At 43.2% G+C, this 10,834-nt stretch overlaps 1 protein-coding gene across 1 annotated transcript; it reads right to left on the bottom strand.

The window, feature by feature from the left end:
- Positions 1-423: 423 nt before the first annotated feature.
- LOC128884744 (protein spaetzle 5) lies at positions 424-10,764 on the bottom strand. Its single transcript, XM_054138335.1, has 8 exons — positions 10,333-10,764; positions 9,563-9,896; positions 8,149-8,303; positions 4,585-4,674; positions 4,120-4,275; positions 3,682-3,852; positions 2,429-2,677; positions 424-2,280 (listed from the first exon to the last, which is right to left on the bottom strand). Exons 2-8 carry the CDS (start codon positions 9,590-9,592, stop codon positions 2,109-2,111), a joined length of 1,023 nt encoding a protein of 340 aa, XP_053994310.1. The 5' UTR covers positions 9,593-9,896; positions 10,333-10,764; the 3' UTR covers positions 424-2,108.
- Positions 10,765-10,834: the final 70 nt, after the last annotated feature.

A 10,834-nucleotide genomic window follows, 5' to 3' on the forward strand; every position in this document is an offset into this window, starting at 1 on the left:
TCGACTTTCTACATCCTTCCTCTCGCGATCCCGCCTACTTCGATTCCTCTCCTTTGGAATTATATCGGGACGCGTGTACGCGTTTTCCGTAATTAATGGGGGTAGGCGGGGGTTCGCTCGATAACGCGGCCAAGACCCGAACGAACCTAACCGAGGAGCCTTGGCGGAGGGTTGAAAACCCGAACGATCGTAAATGCCGCGTAAAACGAAGGGTGGTGCGTGGCCTCGCGGGCGAGAAAATTCCGCGCATCCTGCGCGTGTCTGACCTCCTGGCAGTTACCCCCCCCCCCCTCTTCCCACTCTCGCTCCCACCCCATCCCTTTTAGCCGGCTCTTCGACCCTCCCCCGCCCCTCCTTTTGGTCCTTTTTACACACCAGTCGACCGAGCGAATCGAGATACTTTTATTTCATGGCTACGAGGCCGTATTCGCGTTTCAACGACACGCGGAGTTAACCTATATCGCTCTGTCCTTGAGAACCAGTTACGATCGCCCCGTAAATCGCTTCCCGTTTTGCGCGATATTCTTAAGCGCGGATCGCTTGTAAATTGGCCCTCGACACCCGTGTCGATTTTACTCCCGCGATGGGAGGAATATTTTAACACGCGCGTGGGGTCATACGCTTGTCGTGACCTTTCTCCTTTTTCGGCCGAGCGTGAATATCTTTCTTTCGGGCGATTCGGAGATTCGGGGGCTCATTGATCAATTTTATTTTTGGAGAAATGAAGATGCAGTTCAACTTTGGGGTCATCGTTCGATGAATCTAACTCGCGAATCGTGAGTCATTGGGTATCATTCTCAATCATCTTCAATCCATATTGCCTGATTCACCCCTGTAGTATTTTTAATCGCAAACGATTGCAATCGTTTCGTTAATGTCACTACTCTCCTCCCACCTGTTTGTTTGATACTAATATCCCCAAACTTTCCCCAAATTTTTCAAGAATATCCGAGCTTTCTTTGTTATAATAATAAACTTGAATAATAATGTGCAATATCTGCGGCATTCGATATTAGCCGAGTTTTTCCACGAAAGCAATTGTCGCACGTGGAACGAAAACGTTGTCAATGTTTAGTTAGGTCTCGTGGGTTATTCGAGGCGATTCGATGCGACGCGTGAAGGCGAATATCGATCCTGGGAGCAGCGATGTCCGCTGTTACTTTGGGAAGAGTTTTCTGGAGTTCGTTTGAGTGGCGATCGATGGACCACGAACTGGAGGACCAGCGTCTCCATTTTATCGAAGAACGCGCGTCCCCGGTATCGATTTCTGCTATCGACAATTATCTAGCGATGGAATATAATATTTGGAGGACACTCGATTTATTTCGAAGCTTGTCCTTCGTGTATGATTTCAAAACGTTCGCAATGTCCTTGGAGCAATCTTTCGCAGGGACTTACAGTTTCGAGGTAGGTAGCGACATCTGATGGACAGAGCGCAAAGTATCATCAATTTCCTTTATAATAATGTATAATTATTATTTTTGCAACATGTTCGTCGAAGATTTATTCATCTACTCGAAGTCTATATCTTTTGTAATGTATTACCATTGTCAGTGAGTCATTTAAATTTACCTGCAGTACCAACTGTAGGAACGGCAGCATTGGTAGCGCTTCGATTGTAACTATAAATTACTCGAAAACTACTGATTTATAAGACACTTAAACTTCACATTAATTATATTTGAATCTAATCTAGAATAAAAGGAATGACTAAACGGGAAGCTTAAAGCACTCGAGATGAGATTAATATCTCAGACTTCTATATTTCTAAAGATCTTTAAATATACCTCGCACAGCGTCCATCTAAATGCTCTCGTTTTGGATCCACTCATTTCCAATCGTCTTCATACTCCATTTATTCGAATTTTCCACGACTTTAAATATCGACTTTCCCTCGTGAACCTTTTCTTTGGATTGCTTCGACGCCTCGCAAAAAAAATCTTCGCTCTTCCGTTCTTCATCACAACACGCGATTCATCCTTGGGATTCGATCACGGGAGTTCCATAATACTGCGTCATCCGTCTCCTTGGACGATCGACCCAAGGTTACCCTCCGGACAGAGAAATCTTTCCACGGCTATGCCAACTTTCGTTAATACCGTACGCTCTCAATAATTAAGCATAATCTGACAGGTGCAGCCGTGTGGGAACCAAAACACGTCGGTGTACAGTTGGTTTCCGGTTCCTCGTAGGGCCACTAACCTCTTTTGAACGTATTGTTGCTGGCATTTGCTCGTGTAACCCGTTGGGAGGGAGCAGATACCGTTGCAGACGCTCGTCCTGGAAAGAAGGAGAGTAAAAGTATTAAATAAATCACCGATATAATTAAATAAACGCATATAATAGAGGAGCTAAAAAATAATTCCTAGCACTAGCCCTGTGTAGCAACCACATAAACAATAACCAACAAAATTTCGAAGCGACTCACGTGCAGATCTCGCTTTTGACTAGTTGCGAGTACTTCTGGTCCTGGTCCTGGAGGTTCACCACGTACATCCAGTTCCCTTCGTTGTTCAGAGCTGCCCTGGGAGCTATGTACTGCGAATTCGTCGGACAAAGCGTGATGGCGTCTAGATTGTTCGACTGCCTCTTGTCGCGCGACTTGGCCAACTTGGCGTACCTCAGCAACGGGTTCTCGTAAATCGAGCGGGGCGCAGGTTTGCTGTTCCGCGTATACCTGTGCAAATAAATGGAAATCGATTCGCCAGCGTTTTATCACATTGTTCGAAGCTGATCGGTCGGAGAAGAAATTCCATTGTGTCGTATGGAAATGAAGGCGTTTAGCGGTGTACGGGCCGCGAGCCGACTGTATAATTCATCGATACGTTTATCTCGATCGATATCTTCCCCTCTGATAAAACGAGCATTAAATTAGCTTCTGTGTAGAGAATTGTGATATTTCTACAGGGAGACGAAGGTAATTAGGGCTGAGAGATTTAGAAAATTAATTTTAAAGGTGTTAAAAAAATAACTGTTAGGACTCGTATGCCACTGTTGCTGTTAGGTCTACTCTCAGCAAGGCTGTACACAGAGAGTATACTTAATCATGTACTAGATTCAACGTATCCACTTTGATTGATAGAGTGATGATCAAGTCCTAATACCTGTGTATGATATTGTTGAAGAAAGCGTGACTCATTGGTATATTCATAGAGTGTCGTGTCCCACTTTACACTACAATATTATGATCTATTAACAGCTCACTGACAACTCCCACCGACTCGTTAAGAGACTCTACAATGTCGTATACCAGGCGTCACTTTTATCACAATAGTCTATGTGGTTTTTGAAGACAAACGTCCGAAGAAAAATTTGCGACAATTCTGTACCAATTGAAGCCATCTTAATTTCCTTTCTCCGTTGAAGTAGAACTACGAGAATAGAATTTAGAGTCAGATCAATTACGAATCCTCCGCGGTACCATTTAATGTACTCGACAACCGAATTCGATGAACTGAAACGGAGAACTCGAGAACCAGCAAGTTCAATGCCACTGGAAAAGCCATTTCCCTTTCTGGAAGGTCTATACATGGAGTTCCTGCGTTCTGTAATTTTTCAATGAAAGACGTGGTCTGCCATCATCCTTGAACCCTAAGGGTTACAGGAGAGAAGGCGGCAGCAGAGCGTGGCAAGTTAAACAGTGTTATCAGAGCGAGCGTTCGGTAAGTCTGAAGTAATCACCTGTTTGCCCACCATGTCTGACTCTGTCCAAACGAGTTCAGCGATTGTGGCTGTGGATAGTAGGAGGCGCCGTCGTTGGCGCGTTGGCTACCAGGATGGTACTTGACGCTGGCCGTCCCGTCGCTCAGAAACGGATTTCTCTGCGATTGATCGGGCGTGGCGTATCTGTAACTGCAATTTATCCTCGCGATACCAAGCCTTTCTTTGTTCCTTGTACTGGCAGGAAAAAGGGAGATGGGGTACTCGACAGAAACGTAAAATTTTAATTAATTAATAATGTCTGTGCATACTGTATCCTCCTGCTTTATTCTCACCAATTAATTATTGAAACGACACTGAAATTTAGAAGTAATAAAATGGGAAGCACAATGGAAGTCGCAGATATTGCATCAGGTCGACTTCGAATAAAGCTTTGCGTGGAATTAGTATTCAAATTACCCATCCTGGCGAGTGCCGTTGGACGGAGTGCCATAAATTAAAGCCGGCTGCACTCTCAGAGGATACTGAGGCGGCAGAAATGGTAACGCTTGCGAGTGTAATTGCTGCTCTCCCCGCGGGGGGTAATCATAACCCTCGGGGTAATCTGGGGCCCACCTTGAACAGAATACGGTTGTTAAAAATTAGTCACATTATTGATCGATACGACGTGCCATTATGTCTACTGTTGGTGCTTGGGACAAATGAATACCAGACCAACCTAATATGATATCAATAATTTGTTCATAGATGTGAAGTCAATTTTTACCCACAACTGTTGACCTTAAATGGCCTTCGAACTTTGTTATCCTACGCATTATTGTTTTGAAATCCTCCATTAGAAGGCCTGAGAAGAAAGACGCGTCATGCTGTGTTTGGTGAACAATTGGTGCACTTTCGTGCGATCATACTCGACTATAAACGTACCTGTAAGTGTTGAAATCGTCTTTGGACTCGTCCCGCAGGGCAGAGCTGAAGTCGAAGCTACATTTCTCCACGAGGAATTTAATCAACTGCCTGCAACAGAAAACGCAGACGTTGGAGACAACGCGAATCGATCCAGACTACGCAACACCCTGACAAAAAAAAAACTAGAACAAACTTCTTTCTACGCATTCCTCGAGAACGATCTCTGACATGCGATGCAAATTTCCAATGGCAATTGTCACGAAAGCGCGCGGAGAATGGAGAGTCGTGTTCTGCGGCACGATTGCTCGACCTAACATTAATGGAATCGTTTCAAAAGCAGCTAAAAAAAGTTACTTATACTCCCATGTGTTATTCATGAGGTCATGGAAGATTCCGTGACCTGTCGTGGATCACTTGGGTCCGTTTTGTAACCGCTTTCGAGCGGAGTAGAGTTCGATGGAACTTTTTGCAAAAGGAAAGCTCTTTCTATCGGCTTAATATTGAAGATTACTAACGTGAAGTAGATACAATTTTTCTTCGTGGGTAGGGGTGAAGCAAGAGTTCTTGGGACAGAGGTTAATTCGCTTTACCCTAAGCTCAGCGTTGGTTATGAGGGGCCTAAAGATGGCCGAAGAAACGATCGTTCTTAACCGCCAAGTAATGGATAGGTATCCTACAAAAATTAGCATACCAAGGAAGAGAAATTCTTTCAGGCGACACTCAATACTAATACAACATTAATCTTTTTACCTGTCTCGTTTCTACGATTTCCAAAGTAGCGACAGAGACCTTAAAACGATGCTCACGACGAGGTTTGTAGCTTTACAGATTCGTCCACTTATCCTCTACTTAATGCAGTATTAGCTAATACATGGAGGTGTAAATCACAAAGAAATTATTTCTCTTTTGAAGGAAAAAATTGATTAGAGTCGTGGTTATGCTTCTGGAATTCCTAGCGTGTTCCCAATACGGATACTGCAGCCATTATTGTCGTAATTTCAAAACTCTGGGAATTGTTTACGAAGGAAAAGTTTTGACGTGTACCGAGGTTGTTATCGGCCAATGAGCAAACGAACCGATCGCGCGTCGACTTACAATTTCTCAGGAAGACGCGCGAAGTATATGCGCAAACACGTCGACGATTTTTAAGCACGCACGAGAAACGTAACAACGTGGATCCTAAAACTTTCTCCGGAGGTGAAAGACACCGGCCAGAGATGTATTTCTATGCATAATTCATGGTCCACGCCTAAAAACGGTTTTCTCGGTGCTCGTCGCACGGTAGGCGAATATGGCATTTTTTAAATTGAAAATCATAGCGCTCGCAGCTCGCTAGAATCGAAAGAAATTCTGCTAAAACCACTAAAAATATGAGAAAGGTTGTCCCTTTCATAGTACATATGTAAACCTGCAGCTTGCAGTTTCAGATTAAAAAAAAAAATAAAACAGAAAACCTTTTCGAGAATCTTCTCTTTGTTGGACTATGTTCGTAGAAGCATCTATAAGCATCACCTTATGGAGCATTACATCAACACATAATAAAGTTACGGTATGAGCCATAATCGAGGAAATGAGTACGAGTAAGTAATGGTTTGAGAAACATTCTTGAAGAAAATTCTTGCGATTGTCAGAAAATTATAAACAATGCGAGGTATCAACGTTTCCTGTTACGCCTCTTACATTGCCACGCGTTTCTGAACCATTGCATGATCGTATATCGGCATACAAATTCTCTGGAATTTTTATTTTCCGAAATTGGCCAAAACTTATTGGCTCGATTTAAATTTAGAATAACCTATGATAAAATGACTAATATAACAATTTTCTAATGCGATCCAATAAAAACTACACCAAGGAGACTTAAAGCGAGCATTAAAACTAAGTATAGCTCTGGTGCAAGCTGTTCAGGAATTTATTGCTATAGCATAAAAGCAATGCAAATAAATGCGAACAATTGGAAATCAGATGGGAGTGTTCGAAACCCGCGCGACAAGCAATGATACGATATCATTCAACAACCGATGATAGCATCGATGTGTGGCTGTCAGACGAATGGAGGCCGCTTCAAATACCTGCTGCGTAGGAGGGCGATGTAACAAATTACCTCTGGTAACTCTCAAGTAATTTCATAAACGTTACCTCGGAGTTTATATCGAGTTTCATTCAGAATTCTCTTCCTTTCGCTCACAGAATTGAGACGAACGTGTGGCTAGAAAATTTCTCATTTTAGATCAACGTTCGTGCAGTCTCGTACGTTAGCATTTCTAACAATTTAAAGTTAGGTGTCATTCACGCGCGTATAACCTGGCTTCCTGTGTAATTTAAAATTCAGATGTCGTAAATCAACTAACGTGGCGCAGTTTACTGTCTACTGTGCGTTTATACTCCACAGTTGTACATTAAGGCATAATAAAACGCACGATTAAATGGTATGCATAGCAAAGGGACTGTAAAATTACGTTCCAAAGCATAATAAAGTACAAGAATCGTTATATCGCATACAAACGCAGGATTAAATGGTATACTTCACAAACCGTCTCTTAAGCAAACAGATAGCGAACGGATGTCGATTAGGATCTCGCTCTGAGTTCTCAGATGCAGAACGTGGCCATTCATTTCGCGTCGTCTGTTTTGAGTCTTCCTGTTTCCAGTTTCTCAGGACTACTAAGAGCTTTGACTTCGCGAGGAACGGAAACGCGGAAATGGGAGTACAATACCGATTCGCATGGGAATCCATGGCGCGGGCTACACGATGAATTTATCGTTACGTTTCACGCGTGGCCTTTCGATCCATCGATGGGGCACCAAATGGGATAGCGAGAGTATCGATCGTAACGGTACCGACAATTATCTAGCAGGGCATGACCGCGAGAAGGCCACGGTCATGGTACGGTGATCAACGAATTCAATTTACATTTACGTCGCCATTCGGCTTTACGTAACCACACTGTGCACTCCCACACATTCTAGATACAGTTTATAGTTACTTGGGTGCGAATGATAGTGCTCATTACACTGAAAAATGACTGTTTTTTTGTTTCTGTTAACACTTTAACATGTGGAAGGACATTGACATATATACATATATATATATATATGTATAGGTTTGCTTCTTTTACAAAAAAAAAAAATATTTGTTGTAAGAAATTCAAAATTTAAAATTCGTACTTCAAGAGATTAGTAGTTTGAATGTCTGTGGAGGGTTATAGATAGAAATCTCGTATACTTTGAAAGGAATAAAAAGTTGCTCTTGTGGTTTTTTGGTACCTCGATTAGTTACAGAGATATCAAGTGCGAGACACATGCCCACAATGGCGCAAGAGCGCGACGATTTCCAGGATATCGAGAACACAATTTCGGGACTTTCCCTTCCTGAAACCCTGATTCGTATGCAGGGACTGGACCAACGACGTGGCCAGGAATATCAATGGCGGAACGATGGATCTCGTTTTGGTGAATTCGTCTGGATGTTTTTGGAAACTCGCGAGAGTTGTAGAGTCCAAGTTTCTAGAGGGTGAGTCATACGACCCGCAGGATTCCTCTTTTTATTAGCTTCCCGTTTGAATGGATCGAGCTTCTTACCTAGGATAGTGATCGAGACTTTCACAGAACGTTTGTCCAGGCTTTGCGCAACTAGGAGTGTGCCCTGGAGGCGCTGGAACGAAGAGTTCGTACCGCGGTCGCCCTGGACATCCGTACTCGAGACAGGGCTCGCCGTGTGCGTTCACCAAACATATCTGAAATCAAACAGATGCCGTTCGCATGATCAAATAGAGCATGAAGATTTAATCAAGCATCTGAACCGCTAACTAAAAGTAATAAAGCGTGCATATAACAATAGTTTGTAATAAATGCAGTAGAAACTTAATTCCTGCATTTAGGTAACCAATTCAATACGTAGTAGCTCTTAGTTGAAGGCCCTAACCTAAAGTATGAATTTTATAAAATTAGTAAAACCTCATTTATTGTATGAAAAATCTCAATCGTTGCTAATGTCGACAAGTGGTGGTGATCACTAAGCAACAAATAAAGTGAGAGCAGTAGCCCTACCGTAGGAACTTCGATAATTGCGCGGCTTCCAGTCCCAATTCCCTGCAATAATCTAGGTTCTGCCATTACAGAGACTTTCCCCTCTGTTTTGAAACAAATCGAATTCGGTATGCTAAATTTACCAAGCCCTCATCGAAGAAAATGGTTCGATGAAATTTCATATTTTCATGGCAGCGTTGCGTTGTTGATCACGTATCTCGATAAGGATCTCGAAACATAAAGGAAACTCATCGAGGCGTTATCGTGACGATCGCGTAATAAAAATAAGTAAGTGCCGCTATTCGTGAATCTGTTCGGTTTATTTTTGGAGCTAGGAATTTTGAAACGATCCACCATTATTATCTGATCCAGGCGGTTAAAACGGACTGGTGTCTGACGTAATATCCTGGTGCAGCGGCGTTTTACTGCTTTCTTAGGCCACTTTCAATTGACTCATCGTATGACACAGCGTATTACCGATCTCTGGATCACGATGGAACTCGTTCGAATACCTCCGCTTTCGTTTCGATAGTAAAAGTATGATTCACGGTACCGAGTGGCGAAATAGCGTTGGTGCTGACGTTGGGAATAATTACGCGACGCATTGTAGTATCTGGGGTGAAATACCAGGTATGGATTAGGTCTTCAGAAACTATATTTTAGGTAGTTCTTTGGTAAGAGGCTCTAGTAAAACTTAAGAAAAATTTGAGGCACAGATTTGAACTACTCGTGCCCCAAGGTAATCTTGTTATGAAGCTCCATTAAAATTAAACGGGAAATTGAATTGGCTACTGAAACAGTGAAATTGAGATTTTGAAATTATTCAAGCATTTAGCTCTATTCACCTATACGAATAACAATTGTTTGTCGAAGAAGACCCACCCCCCGTCTGGTGATGCGAAAAACACTAAAATACCAAGTTGAATTAATTGCATTAAGAAGTTCACAAAGAGAACCTTCTACTTACAAAGATCGATACCCCTAAAAAGTGCCTCATCTTCGTCCCAAGTCTTTGACGTAGCTCGAGCCGCTTGAACCAGTTGAGTTTATCACTTCTTTCACTCTTATCGTCCTCGATGGCGAGGGCAGGTATCACGATACGAACGTAACGGTTAAATCACATAATTAACGTTGTCCGAGTCCCGTAGAACGAATCCACCGTGACGCGATGAGCGATTGCCCGTTTCAGAACACGTGTGTCGGCGGCCGCGAGAAGATGCACCACGCAAGCTGCTCGAATCGCGGAAACGGCGATGCGTGATCATCGAGTCAGGTGTTGACAGGTAGAGCTGGATGCCAGACTATGCAACACACATGGTCGCAGGAAGGATTAACGTTTTACCTAGTTTTTAGCGGGAGCCTATTCATGAACTTCAGATTCAACCCCTAGGTCACCCTGGAGTTCCCCTACACGTTTATGGATTATGGTCGTCGTTTTCTCTATTCCGTTAAGAATGTTCTGTGTTCTTTACTTTATCGTAGGGGTTGGAAGTTCCATAAGGCTTGCTATAAAATCTAGTAAAAATTCAAGTTTTGTTTCTAAAAAAAATCTATTACAAATTATAATTTCTCCAACTTGAAGCCTCCAAGTCAGAAAAATGAAGGGCTTTAAGAGCTTCAAACCTCGAACTTCCCAAAAGCCATCCCAATAGAAATCCTCCCTTGTCTCAAAACTATGCCTTCGATTGTCAACTCACAATACTGAATTCAAAGCACTATACAGGGCTCTCAGCGTACCTTGAAAGCGCACAGGTCTTCATCTCAAATTGATCCTAATACAGAAAGAAGTCTTCAATTTCTACTTCTTCCTGCACGATCCTGCACACTTCTGCCCCCCCTTCGCGCCCTGAATAGGCCGAGTTAGGTAGGTAAAACGTTAATCCTCCGTAGGAGAAGATTCCTGGACGATGCGCAGCGTGCGAGTGAATTGGGAAACGGTAAACAATGGCACACCGTCGCGGAGGAAGAGATTCATGAATATTGAACAACACCGCGGAAAAAACGACGCGTTAAGGCACGATTGGACGTCACTGACAGATCGTGGAGGAGGTGTGTCGCGACTTTGGTCATCCGCTGCACTGTCACTGGTTTATATGTGTCCCAGAGCCGTTGGGTCCAGACGTTAAGGTCCGTCAGGGTTCGACCCGCGCGATTTTACGCGTGACGATCTCACCTGCCTATAGCAGCGCAGGTCACTCGTGTCTGTACCCATACCTGCGTCTGGTACCCCTACCTAGTG

Source organism: Hylaeus volcanicus, chromosome 2 (genome assembly GCF_026283585.1).
Source record: "Hylaeus volcanicus isolate JK05 chromosome 2, UHH_iyHylVolc1.0_haploid, whole genome shotgun sequence".
Taxonomy (NCBI): domain Eukaryota; kingdom Metazoa; phylum Arthropoda; class Insecta; order Hymenoptera; family Colletidae; genus Hylaeus; species Hylaeus volcanicus.